The 26,161-nt window shown below is 47.8% G+C and overlaps 1 protein-coding gene across 3 annotated transcripts in view; it reads right to left on the minus strand.

The window, feature by feature from the left end:
• Positions 1 to 46: 46 nt before the first annotated feature.
• Positions 47 to 26,161, minus strand: part of SLC39A14 (solute carrier family 39 member 14) — a 44,599-nt gene continuing 18,484 nt past the window's right edge. Inside the window, exons 1-9 of one of the 3 annotated variants that reach the window (XM_027597470.2) lie at positions 19,309 to 19,388; positions 14,940 to 15,217; positions 12,753 to 12,939; positions 9,743 to 9,912; positions 7,607 to 7,729; positions 6,690 to 6,878; positions 6,367 to 6,574; positions 4,772 to 4,956; positions 47 to 3,163 (exon numbers count right to left, since the gene is read on the minus strand). In XM_027597470.2, the coding sequence (XP_027453271.1) occupies positions 3,017 to 3,163; positions 4,772 to 4,956; positions 6,367 to 6,574; positions 6,690 to 6,878; positions 7,607 to 7,729; positions 9,743 to 9,912; positions 12,753 to 12,939; positions 14,940 to 15,203 (1,473 nt within the window). In that variant the 5' untranslated portion in view covers positions 15,204 to 15,217; positions 19,309 to 19,388 and the 3' untranslated portion in view covers positions 47 to 3,016. Of the gene's footprint in view, positions 3,164 to 4,771; positions 4,957 to 6,366; positions 6,575 to 6,689; positions 6,879 to 7,606; positions 7,730 to 9,742; positions 9,913 to 11,877; positions 12,048 to 12,752; positions 12,940 to 14,939; positions 15,218 to 19,308; positions 19,389 to 26,161 lie in introns of those variants that run through there. The other 2 variants (XM_027597469.2, XM_027597471.2) reach the window with 2 other exon arrangements.

The raw sequence follows: 26,161 nt of genomic DNA on the forward strand, positions 1-26,161 counted from the left end.
CATTACACCCCCATTCCTGTAAAAGATCACACTTGGGATTCAGCAATACAGAATATAGCTTTATTTATAGAATCTTACAAATAAAACATTTACAGTCCACATAAGTTATTTTCTTTTCTAGTTTATCCTCATAACACCTGAGTTATTTAAAAAAAATACTGTGATGGAACTTCAGAACTGTAAAAGGAAAGATGAACAACAAAAGCTTAACCTCTCTCTTTTGCAAAACTCAGACAGCTTTTTGTTTTTTAGCAGATTTCCAGAACACTACCATCTCTTTGGAAGAGGACTAACTACAGACAGATCTTAGGATACCCAACAGAGATGCCTTCTCTTTTAAACCCAGGGTGAAGAACCAATGAGGGAAAGCCCCACGCTGACACTAGACACAAGAGATACTAACCGCGTCTGGGGGCAAAGACAGAAGGCAAGCTGCCTGCTCCCAGGTCACAGCTCCTGCACGGGACATATGCTTTCCTTGCTAACATTAGGAGCTGGTCACCTGGGGAAAGACGTGGGAGACACTAATGCCAGGGGTGAACAAGATCTCAAAACTTGCTACTCCTCAGACTTCTAATATGTACAAATGCTTAAAACAGCAAATCCAAGAGCTAAAAGTCAAAAGGGAATCGCCACATGTTCAACTCATGAGGTGAATCTGCCACCAGTGGGAACAGACACTCAGTTGACTACTCGCGGGGCTCCACCCCAACCAAGTTCCAGCCAGCACTGGCCTCTGGACCAATTACAGTTTAAAGAGAATTTCCCTTTGAGGCAGCTGTCTATGAAAGGAAAGTTCTTAAGTTAATATAGATGTGCATGAAAAGGGAAAGCACCCTAGTACTTCATACTTTATTTTTTTTTTAAGTTGGTAACAATTACATTTTCAAGCTCTTCTCCTAAAACTAGGACCCACTAACTCTAACTTAGGGTCCCACTCCAAGAAGAACAGTATTTGTAGGAATGACAGGTCTACAGGGAATGCTAAAATTATAAATTTCATATATCCGTGTGAATTAGGGAAAGAAAAATCTTGGTGAAGGCTTCAAGGTTTGAGTGTTATTTGCTACTAGCTCCTGAAAGCAATGTCAGACACCGAGAAAAATAAAACAGAAAAGACAGAGAACCGTTTTAAAACAGTAACAATAATAAAAATAATGATAATATAAAAAGTTAGATTCCAACATTCAAAGAATTGGTTCTTTGGTAAAACTGGACTATAATCCTATCAGGAGTCAGTCCTGATACTTACTCTAGAATCTTGAGAACTCAAGTTTTCCTTCTTCTTCAGCCCATTCTCAAATCTATCCAAGTCAACAGGCAAGAGAAGGAGAAAAATGTATAAAGCATTGCCAGCAGTTTTCCCGCTCATACTCTTTTCAAGACTATTCCTGGTTTGAGGGCCATTTCCCAAGAAGAAAAAAAAACAAAAACAAAATAGACGCGGCTTTTAACTACTGTACAGTGGAAAGTCTTCCTGTGTAAGAACAGAAAAACTCACAGGTGTTGGCCATGACCAGCACTCGTCAGTCATGCACACAAATCAGTTAGTGAACACAGCCCCTGGGCTGTAACTGTGGGCACCACTAAGAAAGGCTTCTGGAGAGACTGGCTCCCCAAAGTGGCTAAAGAATCTCACATTATCAATATGATAATAATAAATCAATTCACCTAGTGAACCTGGAGATGAGCTCCCCTTGAAGCCAGAGTTCTGAGGATAGGGCTCCACGGTGCCTGGGGCTGGCCTACAGTCTCACAGACAAGTCTATCAATCCATCTTCTGAAGAGGGTTAGAGCGATTAAGGTTCAATGCAGTATAGGATTCGCCCTTTCTCGCTTGGGGTGAGGGAGGAAGGGGGACCTAAAATCCACTCACAGTGCCTCATCTGGAAGCCCCTGTTCAGCAAGCATTTACAGGGCCCCGTCTTCCATTACTTGTACTTTTATTTATGCAATCAACAAAAGGTGCAGCTGGGCCTGCACCAAGTCCATTTCTGATCAGCTTTGTCTAAGAAGCGCATGAGCTGCACCCAATTCTGGAAGGAAACGTGCCACTTTGCAGCAGAAGTACTGACCAGGGGAGGGAAATTTGTGCAGTCTCCCCTCTGATACAAGATTGTAAATGTGCTTCTAGGGAGGCAGATAAAATAACTCTCAGAAGATGGGAGAGGGGGAGGAAGGGGAGGTGGAAATCAGAGCAAACCAATTGATTTCTTGCACGGCTCCATTCTCCGCCTTCCATTCTGTCAGTGTTAATGTGAAAGAAGGGAAGGAGGTCCAGGCAACTGACCCCTGTACAGCATTCCACCAGCGGGGGGCGCTGGCTCAGCCCTGCGGCCACAACACCATCGTCCGGGATGTGTGTGTGTGTGGGGGGGGGACAGGGACACAGCCATCACTTCTATCCCCCCCCCCAACCCCAGGATGATCCTTGCCTCCTCTCTTGCCCTACACGACGTGTTCCAACTTTCAGTTCTCTCTGAAAAACCAGGCAACTGGACAGACTTTGAAAAAACAGGGATTCTTGCTTCCTGTACCTTTTCTCTGGAAAAATAGGTGAATTTATTTCAAAATGGGTCATCTTGAGGTCCAGGACACACAGTTAGATTCAGGGGCCCTGCAACCAGAGACTCACCTCCTGCTACTGCTACCCAAGTCACGAGCACTGGCAGTGTTTCTGCATCGTAGGGCAAGGACGCAAAATCTCTCGCTGCTGGTTTGAGGAGAAAGAGGCCAGGATAGCCAGAGAAAAAAGTGAGGCTTGCCTGCTAAGGAAGCTGCATTCCGGTTCCAGGGTCACTCTGAGAAAGAAGGAGGAGGGAGGGAGAGGCACTACCTAGAGCCTGGTTGCCAGGGCGGCTTATTCCTAGGACAGAGCATGTGTAAAAACAGCTGACATGTGAATGCAGGAGTACAGTCCGTGTCACAGTCTGGTGCGTCGTGGGCACCGCGGCCGAGGGCCAGGGACCGGGCGGCCGAGGGCCAGCTTCCAATCCCGTCGGCTCCTGGCAGGGCCCTACCCGATCTGGATCTGTCCCGAATACATAGTGAGGACCAGCATGATGGTGAAGCCAGTCAAGAGGCCCAGGTTCTGGATGACGAAGGGGATCAAGACGCTGCCGTTCCTTTCATCCTCTTGGCAGACCTCATTCATCTCAGGGAACTGAGAAGAGGAGAAAAACAAGAGAGCTGCAGTTCCTTTCTCAACCTGGGCAGCCCAGGATAGTTCCGTGAGAGAGACGGAGCACACTGAATCATCATTATAATACCTATTCCTAAGTGTATTTATATTAGAACATGAGCACAATAATTACCATATAATACAGGATTACAACGTAATGGCATAGATCGTTGTAACTGTTCTAGAGACAGAATATGTAACTGAGACATATGGATATTAGATAGAACGCATTCACAGAGACAAATCAGCAGCAACAGCCTTTCCAGCTGTGGTCCAAGGTGGCTACCGCGACTTTTCAACTACTGAGGTAAAACCAAGTATTTATCCGCGCATGGAGCCCTGGATAGATGTAGATGCTGGCTAAAAATAACTGCTCTGATAAAAATCAACTGTTTTTTGTGTACTTGAGAAACACTTCAGAAAATGTTTTTGTTACCAAAATGCCACTGCCCCCTCTTTGGGAAATTGAGCAACTGTGTAAGGAACCAGAGCCTGGAGCTATGACATCGCTGTGACTCAAGGCCCCCAGCGGCGGGCCAGCAAGGCGGGTGACCATGAGCAGAGCTCCAAATTCGAGCAATGCAAGCAGAAGACCATCCTCACCATGGGAGGGCTCCCCACAAGAAGAGAGAATCTAAAATGTTCTCCAGGGGTGAGGAGGGGCCATGGTGGTCACCACTCTCATCATTGCAACAAAAGTATCGTTTTCAAAGGATACGGGAAATCATTCGTGCAAACATGCCAGAGAACACGTCATGGCCAACAAACAAGAAAAGAAATCACCCGCCGTTCTATAAAAGATGTAACCAATCAGGTATTTCATTAGCCAACTCAAAGCTACTTAGAAGGGTTACACCAAACGTTGGCAGGTATGAAACCATGTGTGCTGCCTGACGCTGCCGAGAACAGCAACACTCGTTACAAGCTCAAACCACAAGGCATCCTTTCTGAGCCAGCAATTCTAGTTCTAGATAAGGTCTATCCTCTCACCAAAAAATACTGCCATTGAAAAGGATGCTTCTAAAGGATATGCAACGTGAAAAATGTCTAGGGTATGTTAAGTATAAGAGCAAATGCGAACATAAAATTGTATATTCAGTGTTCATTTCCTTTCCCTCCTCCCTTCTCTTCATTTATCTATATGCATCTATTCTGTGGAGATGAGGTTAATCCTTTCCTTTAATAACACATGCTGGTAAGTTTTTTGTCCTTTAAAATCCAATGTCCTCTTAAAAAGCACTGAACCGGGGGCGCCTGGGTGGCTCAGATGGTTACATGTCTGCCTTCGGCTCAGGGCATGATCCTGGGGTCCTGGGATCGAGCCCTGCATCAGGCCCCTTCTCCCTCTCCCTCTGCCCCTCCCCCTACTCATGCTCTCTCTCTTGCTCTGTCTCAAAAGAAAAAGGAGAAATCTTTTAAAAAAAAGCACTGAACTACACACCTTAAATAGGTGAACTGTGTGGTATGTGAGTGATTCCTCAATAAAGCTGTTATTAAGAACAAACTAACTCATGTCCTCTCAGCTGCCTCCCGTCCAATGAATAACCCAATCCCACTTTGCCTATATGGCATGAACTATGGAAGACTTACCATATCAGCCAGAGCGATATACAAGAACATTCCTCCAGCCAGTGCAAAGATCCAGTTGGCAGAGAAGTGGCTGCCAGCCAGGATGCCAAAGGCCAGACCCACGTAACAGCAGCAGGCAGAAAGGAAGTTGAAGAAGAGAGCCTGTTGGATACTCATGCCAGCATTGAGCAGGATGACAAAGTCTCCTAAGGCAGGACAACAAGAGGGAAGGGCGTGGGAGAGTTAACGCTAGGTCACGGGCAGAGAACATGATGAGGACAGACTGCTTCCACTAGGCCTAACGTCTGGGGGAACAATCAAGACAGACTTCCTCTTCACATCTAGGAGCTTGGCTCCATTTACAAAACAAGCCATGTATTTCCAGCCTAGAGGCTGAAAATAACGCACAAGATTTTCAACGTAGATAAGCCACTAGCAATAGCCTCATTGCTCTTTTGATGGATGATGAAACAGAAGGAGCTTCTTTCCTCACAACTACACTGAATGGTATTTTCAGGAAACAGAAGTGAGACTGAGAGAAGTTAAATAGTTTGTCCAAAGTCACAAGCCAGTAAATTGGCAAAGCCAGGACTTGACCTTGAGTCTCTGAGCCTCCGAAGTCTGGGCCTTTCACACTCTTGCTCCTCTGATAAAACTAAGGACCTTCTAACTCCTGGCTCATCTGCTTCTTCCACCCACCTGACCTCTAACAGACATCTCAACCTTTGGAAGATTAATAGGATGTAAGACATAACCTGAAAAAGAGAGAGAGATAACCTATACTGAACACTTAGAATACTCTATGGCACATAGCAAGTCCTTTTCACTGTTTTTGCCCCTTTAATCCTCATGAAAAATCTATGAAGCATTATTATTAACCCCATTTTAGAGGTGAGGAAACTTGAGCCACAGGATATGGGGCTACAGGGAAACCAACACCCCTATAAAAATCTCCATCATTTCTGGGGCGCCTGGGTGGCTCAGTTGGTTAAGCGTCCAACTCTTTCTTTAAAAAAAAAAATTTTATTTATTTATTTGACACACAGAGAGAGCGAGAGAGAGAGAGAGAGGGAGAGAGCACAAGCAGGGGGAGCGGCAGGCAGAGGGAGAAGCAGGCTTCCTGCATGAGTAGGGAGCCCAATGTGGGGCTCCATCCTAGGACCCTGGGATCACGTCCTGAGCTGAAGGCAGCGGTTTAACCAACTGAGCCACCCAGGCGCCCCATAAGCGTCCAACTCTTGATTTTAGCTCAGCTCATGATCTTGGCGTCCTGGGATAGAGCCCCCCTGCTGGGCTCTGCGCTCAGCAGGGAGTCTGCTTAAGATTCCCTTTCTCCTTCGACCTCTGCCCTCTGTCCCCCACACCCTGGCTTGCACCCTCTATCTAAAATAAATAAATAAAACCTTTAAAATCTCCATCATTTTCAATGATCAATTTCAATTATTAATTCAACTGTTAAGAATTAGTGGTTAGATTTCACAGAGCACACAGAATGTGTTAATTATACTAAGCATGCTGAAGTTTGGCAGGGGAGGTGGTCGGACACAGGAGGGGTACTGTGCCAACAACCAAGGCCACGCAGGCGGGCCGGGCCGGTGCAGAGCCGGCACACTCACCTAGCTCGTGTGGGAACTCCTCACAGAGGATGGCCACTGAGGTACTGATGCCTTGGAAAACAGACACGGTGAAGGAGGCACCGATAGCCAGGCCATCAATGAAATTGTGGAGGCCGTCGCTCAGGGTGATCATCCAGGCCAGAGTGCCAATATCAGAGTAGCGGACGCCTTTCAACCAGTAACAGGCACTCTGGGAAGCCTGCAGGTCCTACAAGAGAGCCCATCCCCATGGCCCCCGGGTCAAAGGATAGACCGTCAAGGTAAGCCTGAGCCATCAAGGCCATTACTAAAGGCTCCCACCCAAGAGCAGAGAGCCCACTCACCTGGACGGAGAGTGAGCCCACGATGACCTTCTCGTCCATCACGGGGGCCTTCCCATCCAGCTCACTGCTGCAGTGCTGAGGAATCATGTGGTCCAGATCCCCATTCTGCAGCTTCTCGGTCACCCCCTCCTCCTGGTCCTTCTTGGAAGGAAGTGTCTCAGAGGCATAATGGCTATGTCCATGATGATGCTAGAGGGACCACCGGGAGGGATTAACACGACACTCAGCCAAACCACAAAACCTCCTAAGCACTCACTCGGGGTAGGTACTCCCAGCCCTGGGAAGACCTCTTCATTCCCACCATCAGAGAAAACACAAGCAGGCAATACACACAGAAACCTAGGGACAATTGTTATAGAAACTGAACCAAGGTGAACGGAAGGGTTTGGTGCGGGACAGAAATCAAAGCAGTGACCTCAGGGCCAACACTCGTTCCAGCGAGGCGGCCCTCCCGGCTAGGAAGGTTTAGAGATCCCCCTTGGCAAGAGCTACCTTGATTGCATTCGGCAACTATTTAGAGGTTAACCGCAGGCACCAAAGACACCTTTTTGGAGCTATACTGCAATAAGCGTCCGGTTTCTCTGTGGTGGTACTTCCTACCCAATGACTCTATGTATCAAGCCCCTCCCTCACCGCTTAAAGGTACCAAAGATTATAAAGAAATGATCTCGAACGAAACAAGGGGAGAAAGGCACACAGGCCGGATCCGGTTTCTGGTCTGTCCTCACCCCTTGCTAACATCCGCGGGAGGTGAGATACTCCTGAAATCTGTCCACAGCACGGTGGGGGGGGTGGGAGGATAGCAGGTAAGTTCACTGCCTTGGGTGCTCAGGTAACCCCACTACCGAGACACACAAACATTTCTAGGATGGATGCTTTCCCTAGAAGCACCGCCTTTCCCAACAATTAGGCCTCACCTCATTTTTCTGCTTAAGAAGCATCTTCAAGATCTTCTCTGTGAAAAAGAAAAGATAAAAGCCCCCAAACACCACTGCAGACTTGGAGACATAATAATCTTCCAGAGGGTTGAAGCCAAAAGCCTGTGGACCCAGGAAAACAAAGTGAGTTTAAGGAAAAAAAAAAAAAATCTTCATGGGTGCCCTCTCGTCTCTTAACCACTTCCTTGATTCTAGGAAAGGAAAGACATGTACTCACTGGGATAGCTCTGCCACCTACCACTTCCTTCCCTTTCCAGCCGAACCAATCCCCTCACTTGCCTTCATGCCACATCACCAGGCCTGTCCACTTCTCTCTAGCTTATTTTCTGATGCAAAAGATGGATCCTCTTTAGAATTTTACTCTCAGGAAGAACAGCCCTGGATATGGTTTTCTACTTTTAATAAAGACTCTGTCTTCATTTTTCCTGGTGCTTTGCTACAAGGGCAGAATCTGCCCGCAAATTCCATACTTAAGAAGACGCTTGTGTTTATTTTCATTGTTATCTAATGTCCCTGGCTGATCTGCCTATGAAACCAAAGAGAGATGGTATAATTACACTTTCTAAAATGGGAAATCCATTCCCCAGTTAAATAGTAAGAATTGCGGCATCTTCCTGACCACAGACCTCCCAGTGACCACAAAGCCAAGAAAGCAGACTGTGTTACTGCACATGTCAATTTGGGGGTGGGGGCTTGTTTTGGGCTATTTCTGGAAAGTTCACTGATCATGGGGGGAAAAACAAAATCTATTGGGAAGAAGAAGACTGGAGTAGGAATCAGGAGAATTCCACACTCCGTGATGCTCCTGACTTGTGAGGCCTTGGGAAACTGGCCGGTGACCTGCTCCCTCCATCTTCGGATAGGAAACAACCCTCTTGAATAAACCAGGCTTCTCATGAAAAAGTCAAAGGTGAAAGTGATTCTAAGTACCAGGAACTCTGGGCCGCTTAAAAGGTGAGTGTTTTTCCTTTCTGTTTTAAAGGGGCAAACTGCATCTCTACTTGCTTGTATTGTTTCCTCAGAGGAAACAGAGACCTCTTCCTCAGAGACGTAAAGGTCAAGTTCTAGAGTAGAAGTGACACATACAGGCCGACTTTCCAGGAGAGACAAATCATCTTAAGAAGAGTGGAGTGAAAACCGTCAACTGACAGTTCTCCACAAAAAGCCACGAAGGATGGCAGAGTACAAAAGCATGGCTTTAGGAGTTATGAAACCCGGCCTCTAGGATATGTGCTCTTGTTCTGTATCTGTTAAATGGGCAAAGCATTACTTGTTCTCTAGGCATCAGTTGATCTAAGAATCAACTAAGAAGACACAAAAGCACATCTTAGAAAACACAAGGTGCTCTGAGAAGAAGCATGTAGCATCATCTTTGTGCTTCCCCTCTTGGCTATGTGCCCGGGCCTGTCAGACCACCTATAAGGAGATTCCTCCTGCTTACTGTCATTAGTGGGACTACTGCAGAGATGAAGCTTCTCCAAGGCTGCCTGCCAGACCTGACAAACACTGAGCTGCTCCTGTTCCGTGGAGATTTTCTCGTTGACCTAGGCAATGGGGCAAAGGTGCCGTCCATGTATGAGAAACCAGGCTGTTTTTAGACCACCTTTGCCCCAAGACAACCTACTGCAGAGAACAGATCTTTTTATTGAGACCTGTGGATTCTGCTGGTTTTTCTGTGTGTGCCACAAGCTCCCAGTCAGGAGCCATAAAGTGATCTCACTACACTACATCTTATCACCCAGCAGTTAGAGCACGTACTGGGCCCCCAATGCTTTACAAGCATTAACTCACGTAGCCCTCACAACACCGTCATGAGGTCAGTCCGATCATCTCCCCCATTTTGCAAGAGGAAACAGAAGCACGGAGAGGTTTGGTGATTTGCTCAAGGTCACCGAACTTGTCGAAGGTCGAGCTGGGATTCCAACCCAGCTCCCAAAACCTATGCTATGCAGCCTCTCCTCACTCGTGACTCCATCTCGGTTTCATTTCCTAAAAGGAAAGGACCTCCTCTTTCCTATTCCTTGTGTCGAAGTGGAGGGTCCTCCCGCTGTGCCCCACAGTCCCCCCGCCAGAGACTGGCATGCTCCTGTGCGGGAAAGTCCTGGCTTGCCATACCTCGGGGATGAGCTGGAAGAGGGCGTTGGAGTAGAGGGTTCCAATCGCCAGAGCTATGAAGTAGAGCAGCAGCCTCTTGTAAAAAGTCTTCTTCATGAAGGGCACCACGCTGGCCCCCATGAGGGAGCACAGGGAGATGACAGTCACACAGAGGAGACCATATCCCCACACTGCCGTTGGGGGAGAGCCAGCCCCACCCAAGACAGGGACAAGGGCCAATGGCCCATTTCACAGCAACCACCATTTAGGGGAAACATGGGGTGGAAAGGATGGGGAGGCAATGCAGGAGGTTTGGGTGGATATTAACAAGGAAACAAAAAAGTAAAATCAGAGAGACAAGTAGGGAGGGAGAGAGAAACAGAAAATTTGTTAGTGATTCAAGTCTGATGAAATTTCCTTCAATCAGTTCAGAAGAAATGAGGAGGAATTCAAGGTGGCCTTGGAACCCCCTGGTGGCCCGAGAGACACCTGGAGGCGCACCTGGCAGCTGGTGTGGCTACAGGGCAGGACACCGCCTCATCACACCACAGAGGTGTGCTTATAGACCCTGGTCACAGGCTGCCCATGGCAGACTTTGGACTCGAGGGCTCTCTCTTTAATAGGAAACAAGACCAAGGGGACAAAGAGAGCTCATTGTGCTGCCGTGTTTGCTTTTCACACCCGGACCACGCCATATAGGCACATTCACCACCTGCGCTCGGCAGGCTCGGCGCAAAATACAACAAAGTCAGATGTGCAGGGCAGTGGGATGGAGAACAGGCAAAACTGAGGCCCATGACATTCCGTTTCTTAACTTCTCAGGGGTTTTTTTGTTTTGTTTTGATTTGTTTTCCTCCCAAGTTTGTTTCCATTTGCTCTGAGAGCGCTCCAGCATAGAGGACAGAGTTCCAAGGTCACCTTGTCACAAAAAATATTTCCTGTTATTTCCCAGTGTCCCACACTCCAGGTAGGATGAAATGGAGCTAGGACCCTGTGAGCCACAGGGGCGGAGCATGTACAATTATTATATTTCCATCCAACAGGCAATATGGCATTTTATTTCAAATCTTTAAAGAATTAATAAATTCAATTTCTGGAGCTGAAAAAAAAAAGACCAAGATGAGGCCTCCCGTGAGAAGTGCTTATTAGAGTAATGTGGGATTTTTAGATAACACTGAGGTGGTTCCTCTTAAACCAGATTTCTTCTCTCATATGGAAGGAACAGGCAAGGCCTGGGCATCCCATCAACATTGCTTCAGGGTAAGTCTTTTGATTGGGAAAGGCTGGGGAGTCACTGACACAGACTCTTTTTATGAAAGGCAGCGCCCCTGTTCCCAAAGGAGGTCCACACAGTCACCGCTACTGCATGGGCACAGCCCTACCTCAGCTGACAAAGTGGGCAGACCGTCAACTTGGGTCTTATTTTTTTTAGCTCCTCAGTGGTCATAATTAAAAAGCAAAATTAACAAATATTTCAAAACAGTCAAGTAAGGGCACCAGGAAGTCAGTCCTATCCCAGGAAAGAGTCAAGATGCAAGGTATGAAGGACTGAGTGCCTTTTCCTTTGTCTTGGAATTTTCATCTCATTTGTTTTTGTTAAATGGTTTTTCTTCTGTTGGGCTCTCTATGTATGAATTATGGCCTACTTGGGGAAAAAAAAAAAAGATCACTTGCTTTTGAGCCCAATTCTATCGATCAGCTGGTGGCCTCTTTTCCTTCCACCCTCTTCCGGGTGGGTGGTCTCGTGGTGGCCACACCTGAGTACTGCCAGGGCCTCTGCTTAGAACAGAGCGGGTACGGAGTACCAGGGCTTGGACAGCGACCACCAGCTGCAGCGTTCCCTCGGAGCCCCGCAAACCGGGCTTTGGAGAGGCAGGGCCTGGGGAAGGGAGGCTGACATATCTCTGACAGGGAGGGCAAATGGGGAGAGCCTTGCATCTGACATCACCTGAGGAGGCCACAGGCCAACCTGGGTGCCCCAGGAGCGAGAGAAGGCCCTCGAGATCCAGAGTCAGAAGTCGTATTTGTGTCTCTTGATATGAGGGAGAAGTGAATTTTCCAGGCGGCAACTGTCAGGTGCCTCGGGACACGGGGTAGGGGTGGCGCAGTGGTCAGCCCCCAGGGAAAGAGGGCGCACGAGTTCTGTTCTACTGCACCTCTGGGATGAGCTGGAAGAGCGCGTTAGAGAGCAGCGTTCCAATGGACAGGGCGATGAAGTATGTGAGCACACGGCCGAAAAAGGCTTTCTCCGTGCACGGCAGGACGAGGGCTCCCAGGAGAGAGGCCAGGTTAATCAGGGAAACACTGAGGAAGCCAAAGCCCCACACTGTGGAGGAACAAGAACAGACGAGGGCCTCCATTACTCAGGGTGGGGGTGTTCTTGCTGCCTGGGGTGGCCAGTTCGGAATTCAGCTACGATCGGGGGCAGACAGAACACCAACCCGTCAGTACACACTGGAGTCCATCTCCGGTTGGGGGCTGTGGGGAAGCCTACAAACACAGCCCAGTTGCTCTCAGGAGAAGCTTACCTTTTCAACGGAGAGGCAGGTGAAAACGACAGGCAAGTTTAAAAACCAGGAGTGAAATGATGACGGCAGGCAACAGTGAGCATAATGCAGGCAAGCACATGCTAGGTACCGAGGGGCGGGCAGGCCCGCGGGAGTCGCGGACACTCACAGCCCTGGGAGTCCACCCTGGCTGCGCCACAGGGCCTGGACAAGGGCAGGCGAAGGGGACGGGGGCCAAGGGCAGCCACACTGAGACACCGAGGCATTAGTCCCTTGTAGTTTAATGAGAACAAAAATGAAAAAGTGGCTAAAAAAAAAAAGCATCCACAGGCTGGTCGGTCCAAAAGCCCACACTGAGTTCACCAGTCACTCCACCCGGTCCAACAATATGCCGGAGCGTTGTGTGAGTGTGGAAGACACCAGGGTCACCATCCCTCTAATCCGCTCCCCCGGTGTTGATGAGCTGCTCGCTGGATAGATCTTCCCTGAGCAGCACCGGCCCCAGCCACCATGTCCCCGCTCACCTTCGATGGCGCTTGGCTTCCCCTCTTCTGTCTGCTCATCCTCCTCGTTCTCCTGGTTCTCAGAGGAGCAGGCTCGGGAATCCAGCTGCTGGAGGATGGCAGGGCAGAACTCCCGGAACTCAGTCCTTCCAATCCGTGACTCGTTGTTCAAATTGTGGGCAGCAAAGAGATCTCCAGAACTGAAGCACTGAGACAAAGAGAAAGAGGCAGGAAGCCTCTCAGAACCCAAAATCACATGTCACCTCTTGCCGCAACTGACTAGCCTTCCATGAGGAGAGAACAAAAATGGAACCTGTCCAAATCCGGGGGGAGGGTGTCCTATAGACTCATCTCTAGGGATGAGAGCAAGGTGGTCCCTCAACTTGAAAAACTCATGAATAATCTCAGAGATCAGTCACCCAGTGCAAGTCACACACCTCACACACACCCATTAGTACCTGGCTGCCCACAAGGTCTGGGAACAACTGAATCCCAGTCTTTGTGACCAGGGTGTGGTTTTTGGAAAACATGATTCTATTTGCATACCTGAAGATACAGCTTCATCCAGATACCAAATCTACCCGCACATCGCAACAGCCTGAAGAGTTATTATATTAAAATGCATATTCCAGATACTTCTCCAGAGCTATTGAGCTCTGGCACCTAAAGAGGAACATCAGTCCCCATGACCGTATATGTAGTGTTGACCCCAGCCTGAAGAATGTGATTAGGGGAGGAAGGAAAATCTAAAGATTCAGTCTACCCACCGTGAAGCACGTAAGGACTGGTAGAGGACATGAATGTTCACTCCCCTTGGGAGGCGTTAGGTAAGTAGTTCTCACATACTGTTCTTATGAAACACTGCAGTTCTACTTCTAATTATACTTTATACACTTAGAATCAGTCTTTATTTGGGTTAGTTTAACATGGGTCAGTCTCTAACAGCCCTCCGGGTGTGCTGACAAGTGAGAGCTTCTGGGCCTACAAAGCAGAAAGCTGGACCCCGGTGACCCCCAGATACTGCTGCTGCGCCAGGAGGCCCCCTGGGGTCAGTCTGCATGGGCCTGTGAGGGCAGCCTGCTGCCCGACTCCAACATCACCACACACCTGCGCTTCTGCATCCAGGCTGCCTCGTCCCTTGGCCGTGTGACCTCTCCAAAAAGCTTTCCCTCAAGATGAAGGCCCTGGACACCTAGCCCCCAAACCTTCCTTGATTACTCTAGCATACACCCTACCCCCTCTCTCGCCTCTGAATCCTATGAAGACTGTCCAACCCATAGCATTTAACATTTCATTTTTTAAAAAAGATTTACTTATTCATTTTAGAGAGAGAAAACGAGAGAGTGAGTGAGCAGGGGGGAGGGGAAGAGAGGGGGAGAATCTTGAGTAGACTCCCCACTGAGCATGGAGCCCAAAGCGGGGCTCAATCCCACGACCCCTCCTGTTACCCCAAGATCATGACCTAAGCAGAAATCAAGAGTTGGACGCTCAACCGATGGAACCACCCAGGCCCCCCTAACACTTGATTTTTTTATCAGATAACTCTGTCCTCCGGTGGGTAAGCTCTCCATCTTGACAGCAAACTCTTCAACATGACTCATTTTTCTCTATTTCTTGCAGCACCTCAGCACAGGGAACAAAGCAGATATATAAAGACACTGCTGACTGACTTACATTTGGCTGCCACAAATGGCCTCAGACTATGATTAGCCGAGATGACATGGAAGAACAAGGAGAACCAGAAGCCAAAGGACTTGGGTCTTAGTCCTGCACTGTCCAGGAACTGAGGGACCCTTGGCATTCCCTTGTAAATAATGAAGGCTTTCCCCCAGCACCTGGAGGGAGTGTGAGGCTCCCCTGCGACTGCAGACAAAGGGCCTTGTAACCTGTAAACCCTATGAGACAAGCCGGCCGTCCCGGGAGCTCTGGCTTGCCCACGGGTGATCCCAGTACAGCCGTGAGGAAGCACGCGGAGGGCTGAGAACTCACGCTGACCGCTCCCCTCCAGTCAGGGCTTCAGAACAGCTATGTGGGAGGACAGGAGATGCTGCTGGGGACCCAGACAATGGGGGAAGAAGAGTTGGCCCCTCTCCTCTACCATCACGGCTCGCCTGCTCCAAGCTGCGTGGGTTTCCCATGTCTGATTAGACTGTGACCCCACCCCCGCCCCAGGAGGCAGACAGTGCTCAGCATAGCTGAGAGCCTTACCGTCGAGAGGTTCCTCTGTCCGTGCACGGGCTGGGTGACATTGTCCCTGCCCACGCCCACATCCAGGTGGTTGAGCAGGGCCTTGAGCTGTTGCAGGGTGAGGCTGTCACCCTCCCCGTAGCGATGCAGGAGGTCCTGCAGGAAAAAGGCCGCACTGATGCCTGGCGTCCCCGTGGACACAGCGTGAGCTTCAGGAATAGCACTCCATAAGCTGACCCAGGTCAGCAGGAAGCAGTTAGGGAAGGCTGGGTGGAGCAGCTCCATGATGACAAATAAGCCTGCAAGAAGGAAAGGCAGGTGAGTGAGAGGCTCCAGAAACCTACCCTCTCCTCCTGCTTCCCCACCAGACGCATGGGACCCAGCAGCCTCGCTCCGGACAGCCTCCCCTCCCCTCTGACTCTTCACCCTTCTCTAACGTCTCTCCGCCAAGCTTTCGAGAAAAACCCTTCTTTTCAAAGCATGGAATAAAAAAATAATGAAAGGACAAATCAAACCGATTTGACTAAATTTAAAAAGTAAAAAGTAAAACAACTGTGATTATGGTTAAAAAGTCTCTATCTTTTAGAGACGCTGAAATAATCACAGATTAAACAATATCTCATGAAATTTGCTTCAAAGTAACAAAGAGGGAGCACAGATGAAACAAGACGAGGCACGAGTTTATAACTCATGAAACTGCTTGATGGGTGAATGGGGATTTACTACACTATTCTATTTTTTTTTTTTAATAAACTCTACACCCAACGTTGGGCTCGAACTTACAACCCTGAGATCAAAAGTTGCATGCTCTGCCGACTGAGCCAACCAGGTGCCCCTATACTATCACACTTTTGTAACACTGGAAATGTTCCAAAATAAAAAGTTGCCTTAAAAACAAACAAACAAAACAACAGGGGCGCCTGGGTGGCTCGGTCGGTTAATTCGGCTCAGGTCAGGTCATGATCCCGAGATTCTGGTGGAGCACTGGGCTCCCTGCTCAGCAGGGTATCTGCTTCTCCCTCTGCCCCTCCCCCCACTCATGCTTGTGCTCGCTCGCACGCTCTCTGAAATAAATAAATAAAATCTTTAAAAAACAAACAACACACACACAAAAACAAAACAAAAAAACTACAACTAAAAGGGGAAAAAATAGACTGGGAACAAGTACATCATCAAACATGACAAAGGTTTATTTCTATATACCTAAATTAGAGAACAAAAATGAAAAATTACTCAGACTCTCTGGTTTGTTAAGAATACACTTAAGGGGGTCAGAGGGATTGACAAAATGGGTCAAGGGGATTGAGAGGTGCAGACCCCCAGCTATGAAATAAGTAAGACACAGGGATGAAATGTACAGCCCGGGAAACACCATCAACACCACTGCAATAAGCTGGTATGGTGACAGGTGGTGAATAGGCTTATCGTGGTGAGTGTGTAACATATATAAATGTCGAATCGCTGTGTTCTACACCTGAGACTACTATATTGTGTGGCAACTACAATTAAAAAAAAGAATACAAACTTAAAAGATGGATGGTGCTATTGCTTATTAAAACAGCAAAACACATTTAAAAAAAATACAAAACCGAATGTCAGTGAGATCTAACAACGGAGTAAGAGACTGCTTGGTGGCTAGATAAATCACCAGACTCTTGAAAGTTATGATAATAAAAGCGTTTCAATCCTTTGAATTGTTACATCTACTTTTAGAATGTGTACTAATAGAAGCAACCCAAAAATAAAAAAGGCTATAGGTAGAAAGTTATGGTCAGGCGAATTATATCAGTTTCATCGAATAGTATGCAGCTATAAAAATGGAGTTTAATGTTAAGCAAAGAAGCAGAATGATTATGTAACCAAGTTAGGAAGTGAGAAGGAACAGGGAAAAATAGGTCTCAGAGTTAGCAGAGCTGATGATGACTTTCTTTCGTTAATCATTTCCCTCAGTATAGTTATAATTTAATTAGGGAAATAAACAAACACCAGGCCAAGGGCTGGGGGGTGGGGAATGAGCCTATTTAATCTAGACCCAGGAACCCAATTACTGCAGGCATTTCCACGCCTCCCAGGCTCCCAGGGCTCTGGCATGCCCCACAGTGGGTCATTCCACCTCTGGGCCTTTGCTTATGACAGGAGTTAGAGCAGAGTGCTTAAGAGCAGGCTTGTTTCCACTCTGGTTCTGCCACTTACAAGTGGTGAAGTCTTGGGCAAGATATTTAACCAGAGTTAACACTCTAGAGTCACTCATAGTAGTGATACAGGGGCGCCCAGCTGACTCAGTTGGCGGAGCCTATGACTCTGGATCTCGGGGTTGTGAGCTTGAGCCCCACGTTGGGTGGAGATTACTTAAAAAAATAAAATCCTAAAAAAAAAAAAAAAAATAGTGATGCAGCTTACCCTGGCCTTTAGTATCAGAAAGACCTGGCTTGAATTTCTGAACCACTGCTGGCCAGATAGGAATGACCTTGGGCAAGTTACTTCAGCTCTCTACCTCAGTTTTCTCATCTATAAAATGGGTATACACCTCACTGGATTACTGTGCAAATTTATTTTTTATTTATTATTATTTTTTAAAGATTTTATTTATTTATGTGACAGAGAGACACAGCGAGAGAGGGAACACAAGCAGGGGGAGGGCGAGAGGGAGAAGCAGGCTTCCCGCCGAGCAGGGAGCCCAATGTGGCACTTGATCCCAGGACCCTGGGATCATGACCTGAGCCGAAGGCAGACGCTTAACAACTGAGCCACCCAGGCGCCCTACTGTGCAAATTTAATGACATGAGCTACAGCAAGTCAGGAAGTGCCTGACCTATAGAAAGTACTCAATGAAATGTTATAATTTGATTATATCAGCAGGGTTCCTCCACTTTGATTCCCTCCCAGCCCAGATATTGAGCTGCTACTGCAACTATCAGGAATACCCCTGTGAAATTTTGCTCCAGGCCTATAGCACACACATGACACAAGTCCCCCACCACAAATATACCAGCAGACATTCCAGGCTTTAGCTTCCACACATGGGACATGCACAGAATCTGGGGACAGAAAATCTCAGTCTTCAGAGGAATGTACTTTGAGTCAAACAAAGGGTGGATTAGCCATCAGCACAAAGGCGGTTTGTAAAGTGTTCCCCTGAGACTAACAACTCTCAAATCTACACCAGACCCAGAAGTTAATACAGGGAGCAGGTGGGATCTTAGGCCCAAATGGCTCAAATCTATTGTACAAAGCAAATAGTCCTGTACCCGACCACCCTGTCATCAGTCTGAGGCATGTGTCGTGCTGTCAGAGCAAAGGACGGGGGGTGCGGGGGGGGGGGCTGTGTGGCTTTAGCAAAGGAGGGCAGAGAGATGAGAACAGCAGCTGATCAACCCTGAGAGGCTCCTGACAGTCACGGATTCCTTGAAGAGAACTTGGGATGCTTATCCTCACCTAAAAGATCAGGAAATTTTCAGAGATTAGAAACATAATCCATAGCCAACAAGTCAAGTAGTGAAGCTAGAAATTAAATTTTTCGTTAACTGAAGCCAGGTCTGAATGAAAGGAAAGTCCGCGCACTCTGAACCACTTCCCTGCTGTATGAAGACATAAAATACACACGCTGCCTCCCCAGGCTGGAAAACCCCGCAGGTCACTAGGTGGTCTTTCCAATTTTTTTTAAGACTTTTTTAAAGTAATCTCTACACCCAACATGGGGCTCAACTGTACAACCTGAGATCAAGAGTCTCATGTGCTACTGCTTGAGCCAGCTAAGCGCCCCAGCTCTTCCCAACCACCAGATCTGTCAGTCCCAACGAGCACCCCAAATCCAGGCATAACATGCCCTAAAGACCCTGCAGGGCCCTCCACCCTCCCAGGTACACCTTAGAGGCCAGGATGTGTTATAGGATGCCTTCTTAATAAAACAAACAATGGTTCCCACTTCAGCTTTATTTCTCAAATTTATCTGCAGCAACCTCAAAACATTCAGAACAAACACAAAATCCCCCCAAGTGTGAGATATCCCACAGAACTTTAGCGGCGTTACCTGGATGGGCATTTACAAAACATTTGTTCTTCGCCAACCCTGTGGCCCCTTGGCCCCTCAGTGTGGCTGGTCCAACCTCAAGTGCTTGAGTAGATTCATGGAGCAGAACCTGCGGCCTGATCTAACACTCAGGACATGACCCACCCCCCAGAGCACCTAAAAACAACTGCAAGGCAGGAAGAAGTCCTGGTCCAGGGATCTTAGAGTTGCTAAGACACTTCAAATCCAAATGACCCTGGCCTTTTGGCAGACACAAAAGGAGAGCTTTCTTTTTTCTTTAGCTACCAGTTATTCTTAGGAAAAAAAAAGTTTACAAGAGCTTCTTGGAGGAAAGAAAGGAGAGAGGAAGAGAACACATACAGCTCTTGACGCGGCTGGACGGTGAAGCTGAGCAGGGGTCCTCACGGTGTGGGCCCGGCTACAGGACGAAGCCCGATCTATTAAGGCTGTGGAAATGGGCGGGCCCCTCCAGTCCTTCCAGGGAGCCAAGCTGGCTGCCCTCAAGGACACCTTCCAGAAGCAGTAAGAGAAGCACACAGGGCAGGATATGAAAACAAGCCGGAAAGAGACAAAGGTTCGAATGTGCTCCTGGCTCAGAGGACCAGGCTCTCCCACTCAAGAGAAGCTGGAGTCTCTCCACTCCTTTGTTCACTTGGCCTGGGTTCAAAGAAGTAAATTATTTTAGTGCTTTCAGGTCTGCCTCCAAGGTGCCAGACCCAATCCTCCTGGGGGGGGGAAGTAAAAAACCCAAGAGAAAGTCAGCGAGAGATGCTTGCTTTCAGACCCTCTGTGAAACTTCAGGTCTCCTTACCATCTTGGGGCTTCCTAATTCAGAAAATCAGAATCTCACCTGCATGCCATCCCTTCTCTTGGTTCAGAAGTATCTCATCCTCAAAGTGGCACCTCTGTGCTGGGGACATAGTTTCACTGTTGTATGTACCACGTGGCCAGTTTTCTGGGCCCACCTCCCCTGTCAGAGAGGAGCGAACACAGACTCCTCTCCAGGGTGACCGAGCAGCAACTAACTCTTCTTACTTGAATCAGAGGCTGCACCTCAGCTTCTGAGGGGCCTCCAAACATCCACTCCCTTCCCTAACCACCAGATCCTTCTGAGCTGAGGAATGAAACACAGGGCCGACTGAATGCTCCAGAGGCGATTTCCGAGGCCACTAGTAAGCCACAGGAAATGGGTGAAAGATATCTGTAAGCACACCTACTTGGGCCTATTCTGTGCCCCCTCAAAGGATGGGTTATGTAGGAACACAATGAATTATATATAAAGCTAGAACTCAAGCTGAGGCATTAGTCAGCTGCAGGATGAAGGGTAGCCATCAGGGCAAGGGCAGTCTCAACCGGGTTTTTACAAAGCACTTTACCTAAAATTGAGAAAAGGTTGATTGTCCCTACCAAAGCAAGCGAGCGAGAATGACCGTGGGGGCTGGAGGGATGGAAGAGGGGGTGTGGGTGGGGGAAGGGGAGGCCACAGTGATCAGACATGATGGCTCCCAGAACCCTTGGCCCCACTATCGGTGGGCCTCAGTGAATCTCCCTAAGCCTTCCTCTCAACTGTCTGCTTTCCCACCTAAAATCCAAAGGATGGCAAAAGAGGTGTCTAGTTCTCTAATGTTCCTCTTGGGGACAGACAGCAGGGGCTCTCTGAGGTACCTGTGACCTCAGGACAGCCAGGGCGCCAGGGCTGTGAGCACCACTGCCCCAACTAACCAGAAGGCAAGTCCCCACCCCTCTGGGGGTTCTTTCCTGGTCAAGAGTTCACTTCTGTAGAACACCTTCCAACAGACTTGTCTCGCTCCAGTCTCCATCCCCACTGCATTCCAACACTGGGACCCAGTCAGCCCAATAGGACTGTCTCCCCAGGGGGGACACTCCCCATTAAGGGTTAACTATTGAGGGGTAAACAAATGCAGATGGCTCCAGGGGAGTCAAGGGGGCAACATTCCTGGCCTCCATTAAAAAACCCTGAAACTTGGGAGGGGAGGGGGGGGAAGGTCTTGAGGAATCCAGAACCCTGGGCCCAAGTACTAGAGGAATTGCTGGCTTTGGCAGCAGCAGGACTACTGGGCCTGGTGTGAGAAGGCCAATTTGCAGCGACTGCACGCAACGCACTGATCTCATTACGTCTGTTTCCTTAGTTCCCGAAAGAGGGAAAAGAAACATGCAGACTTTTCTGGGTATTAAGAAAGATAAAGTCTGTTGAAACATTATATGAAAATAGACTTCTGAGTTTAGATGGAGAACTGAAACGGTATTCACAATTTCCCTTCCCTTAAATCATTAACATTTGAGTAAAACATTAGCCAAAAAAAAAGGCACCACCAGCAAGCAAACAAGGAGAGGGGCATACTGTAATACAGTAACTTCAAAACCAGAGGCAGGTTGAAGAAATGCAAGAGGCACCACTCATGGCTCATCTCCTAGGCCAGGCCCAGCCCTCACAGACAGAGCCAGGAGAGCGGAGCCAGAATTCTCACTGACCTCCCCCAAAAATGCAGAGGCCTACAGCTGCCAATTCTTTTTCCTCTTCAATTAAGGAGTAGTGGGAAAAGCTGCTGGGAAAACAGGTGACACTGGAACAAGAACAATGAGTGACTCTCCTTTGAGGGAAATCGGGGCTCCAAGGCCACAGACTGAATTGGGGAAATGATCCACTTCCAGTGAGTATTCCTCTTCCTCCAACAGAAGTGGAACACACCTCCCAGATCTGTGGGCTGAGCTCCGCCACAGGGCTGCTCCCAAACCTGGAATCTGGGACAGATCCATCTCCCCCACCTCAGCCCCACTCGCACACTGGTGCAGGCTACAGAAAACAGGTCTTATTTTAGAGCCAACATTGCCCAACAGCACTAGCGTGAAGACGATGAGAAGAGGAGGCAAACCAAGCAAAAGACAAAGATGTCAACACAAAGTAAAACATAACTCCAGAGAAGCAATTCTTAACCGCTTCACCTAACTGCAGGACAATGTAATTAGAACATTAATGCAATAAAACCAGAGCTCAAAGATGAAATTACAAAACAAAATGAGATCAAAGGGGATGCAGGCTTCCTAAAAAAAGAACAAAACAACATCACTAAAGAGCCAATAAATAAATTGTAATGAACAGAGAACAAATTTCTGCCAGTAATTTAAAATAGAAATACTGACAAAGGAGGGTCTGAGATAACCAGTGAGTGTAGACAGAAAAGACAGATTAAAACATGTAATGAGGGGGGCCACCTGGGTGGCTCAAGGTTAAGCATCTGCCTTCGGCTCAGGTCGTGATTTCAGGGTCCTGGGATCGAGCCCACAGCCCCACATCGGGCTCCCTATTCAGTGGGGAGCCTGCTTCTCCCTCTCCCTCTGCCCCTTCCCCTGCTTGTGCTCTCTCCCTCTCGCTCTCAAAATAAATAAATAAAAATCTTTAAAAAAAACAAAACACATAATGAGGGACGCCTGGCTAGCGCAGTGGGTGCAGCTTGCGACTCTTGGTCTCGGGGTCATGAGTTCAAGCCCCAGACTGGGTGTAGAGATTACTAAAAAAAATAAACTTAAAAAAAAAAATGTAATGAGAAGACAAAGGTACCAAACATAGGATAACTGGTGTTGCTAAACTAAAGAACTCAAGACTGGACTATGAGGTATGTTCAAAGATAAAGGACACAAGATTTCCCCAAAACCAGAGGAGCAAAAGAACCTAAAGACTGAATGCTGAACTTGAAAGGCGTTTTCAGGCATCACAAAGGAACTTTTTCCCCCCAAATATTTTATTACAAAAATTGTGAAATATATTAAAACTTCTCTTAAGTGGTAGAAAATTCAGGCTGCCCTCATCTTCCCCAGAGTAAATTCAGTATCAGAAGAAAATGCAACAGTGTTTACATCACTGAGAGAGAGAGAGAGAGAGAGAGAGAGAGAAAAAAAAGAACCGGAGATATTGTTCCCAGCTGAGATGTCACACAAATCTTGTTAAGGACAACAGGCGGAAATTCTCAAGCATGAAAGAGAGGCTACAGTCTCCTTCCTAGAGTGAAAACACAGGAGAACGAAATGCAGCTAATTAATAAAGAAATTTAAAAAAAGGTCTCAGGAATGCAGAAACCATGGTAAAAGAACTGATGGTAAACATTAAAACCCTTCAAAAAAGAAATAATAAAAAAACCTTGGGGATTTTGGTTATAGGACAGAATCTAAGTGTTATAAAAATGGACAATTTAGGGGCGCCCGGGTGGCTCAGTTGTTAAGCGTCTGCCTTCGGCTCAGGTCATGATCCCAGGGTCCTGGGATGGAGTCCCACATCCGGCTCCATGCTCCGCAGGAAGCCTGCTTCTCCCTCTCCCACTTCCCCTGCTGTGTTCCCTCTCTCACTGTGTCTCTGTCAAATAAATAAATAAAATCTTTAAAAAAAAAAAGGACAATTTACTACTAACAATTAGTGCCATCAAAAGATAAGACAAAAATGTGAAAATGCTAATGTCCTCATTTCTCATAGCAGAGTCAGTAAATACTATCTAAAAGGGGTAAGTAATTATAGATATGACTCACAAGGATTTTTTGAAACCTCTTTTACAAAATAATCTCTCGGCGAAAAATACATTTCTTTAAAGCTTAATAATTCCTTTAATTTTATTAGTTTCTTTTCTTCGGTTACATTCAGGGAAATTTTAAATACTTCTGTGTAAGATTACTTATTTCTCCATATGGATTTATCTGTGAGTAAGCTGGAAGATTATCCAGAATAGTATTCACCTAATAGTCATGAGGACTATTTGAGTGGTGGGATTTGGAGTATTTGTTTGTTTTTTTTTACTTCAACTCATTGATGTGTCCCAATGGGAGGTGGGCGTAGGGTAATACATGAAAACACGGGTGGTTATTTTTATAGTCAAGGAGTTAGGGAGAACTCTCTAAGTATGGCACAAAACCTACAGCCTGTAAAAGCAATGATCAGTACATCTGGACTACAAGAACTGCCCAGTGTTCTATAAATTAGTATACTTCCAGTATTCATGCTCAAACTAATAATGATACAGTCATCTGTGTAAGTACCAACAGACCCAGTGAGAAAACCAGTAGCCTCACAGCCTGGTCCTCAGGTAAATACTGCCTACTGGCTTTCTGGAGTTCCAAAGAATTTTGAGAACAACTACCCAGTCTGCGGCCCTCTCCACCCACCAAATGAACGGAGTCCAAGAAACCACCCTCCTCTGGGGCAAGCTGAACCCCCCTCCAGTGCAAACACTGCAGCTTGAAAGCCAGACCTCCCCCCTCACCCAAGAGGCCCAGGTCTCAATGGGCCCATTCTTCTGTCCCCTCTGGGATTTTGCTCTCTTACACACCCTAAAAGGATGTCTTCTCTTTTCCCAGCTCCCACTCCCAGAACCTTAGCCTCAAGCTTTGGCTCAATCAGAAGGCCACCCAGGGTGGGAGATTTCTGCAAACAGTGCAGGAGTTCTGCTGCGGGGTGGGGGAAGGAGGAGGGTGGTGTTACCTAGAGGTGGTGGCCATTTACTTTCCCCAGAAAACCCCGTCGCTGGGAGGGGCAGGATGAGAAAACTTAAATAAAAAAGAAAAAAACCAGTGGGGACTCAGAAGCAGGGAACAAAATTAGAACCAGCAGCATGCTGCTCATTGAGTAATATTTACTGAGCCCCCACTGTGTGTGTCAGTGCCTATGGGAGGGAGATTGAGAAAGGCAGAGCCTGGTGTCAGGGCCCAGCACAGACAGTTGGGGAGGGGAGAAGCTGGCGGCTTGACTTAGCCACCTGCTGAGCCCTGAGTGAGGGAAATGACAGCCAGGCCCAGGGGCTGGACCAAGGGAGAGAAGGAGTACATTTGCCAGGCTTCAAATTCAGGCGGAGGCTGGACTTGACAAAGCAGAAGAGTCTTCCAAAACCAACTGAGTGAGTCAGGCGGCCTGATGAGTAGCAGCCAGTCGGGGCTTCCCCACCAGAGGCCAGGGCAAGAGTCACTGCTGTTCTCATCATTCATCCATCACCACTTCCCAGACACTCCGTTGCAAAATTTTGACCTGTTGTCCCTTAAGTCCACTCCTGTTTGTCAGACCACAGGGCCCGACATGTGGCTTAGGAAACAGTGCTCACATCCACCACTTAGGTCACCTGCTTGAAGCAGGGTCCAGGCCAGAGAGTAAAGGGAGGTGATGGTGAAAGCAATAGGGTCTAGTTGCGGGGACTCTTAACTACAGGCAGAGGGACTGAGCTTGCTGTTGAGTGGAAGAGAGTGCTGGAAGGTAGCATTTTATCAGGAGGTAGGATGGCATGGTGCAAGGGAGGGAAGGGAGTGTGTAAGCAGATACAGCATGAAGCTGTGGGCGACACTGGTTTCTCTTCAGGAATGGCAGGAAGAGGGGAGCTCTGGTCATGTGGTGAGGCCCAGAGTGAGGAAGCAGGATGTGGGAAAGCCTTTTGCCTCAATAATCAGACAGTGACTGCCAGTAACCTTGGCTTGGGTCAGTGATGAGCCATGTGGGCAGTTTGGACAGTGGGAGGGAAAATGGAGGAATTATGATTCAGGAGTGTAATTACTCAGTGTCCCTCCCTTCCCTGCCACTTTCTACAATTTGGAAATATGGGTTTTTTCTTTCTTTCCCCAATAACCCTCTGTCTCATGAGAGTAGGGCTCATTTATGACTCTCCTGAGAATGAATTACTGTGAAGGCCACTGAGAAATCTAAGGCCCCAGATGGAGCCTGTGCCTTTCTACTGGGGCCTCCAGTCACATGCAGGAGCAGTTGCTGGGCAAGAAGGGGTTGCCCTCTTTGGTGAAGAAATCTGGAAATCTAACAAAAGCTTTAGATCTTCCCCTGAGAGCAGTGGTCCTCAGACTTTAGGATGCACTGAGGTCACCTGAAGGGTTTCTTTAAACAGATTGCTGGGCCCCACCCGAGTTTCTGATTCATTGGGTTTGGGTGCTGCTGAGAATTTACACTTCCAACAAGCTCCCAGGTGACCCGATGATGCCGCTGGTGCCAAGGACCACACTTTGAGAACCACTTTTCTACAAAAATTATCACACAGTTCGGCATCTCAGCTGTAGAGATTGGCACGGCCAGCGTCTCTGAGGAGGAGTCAGGGACTTCAGCTGGCTTAAGGCTGGGAGCAACACTGTGGGCAGAATTCGCCACCCTGACTAGAAGTCTCTTAATGCTGTCTTCTTCCCAAAATGGGTAAGAATTATCCTCTGAGCCTCAGGCTCC

The sequence above is a fragment of the Zalophus californianus genome, chromosome 2, assembly GCF_009762305.2.
Source record: "Zalophus californianus isolate mZalCal1 chromosome 2, mZalCal1.pri.v2, whole genome shotgun sequence".
Classification (NCBI taxonomy): Eukaryota; Metazoa; Chordata; class Mammalia; order Carnivora; family Otariidae; genus Zalophus; species Zalophus californianus.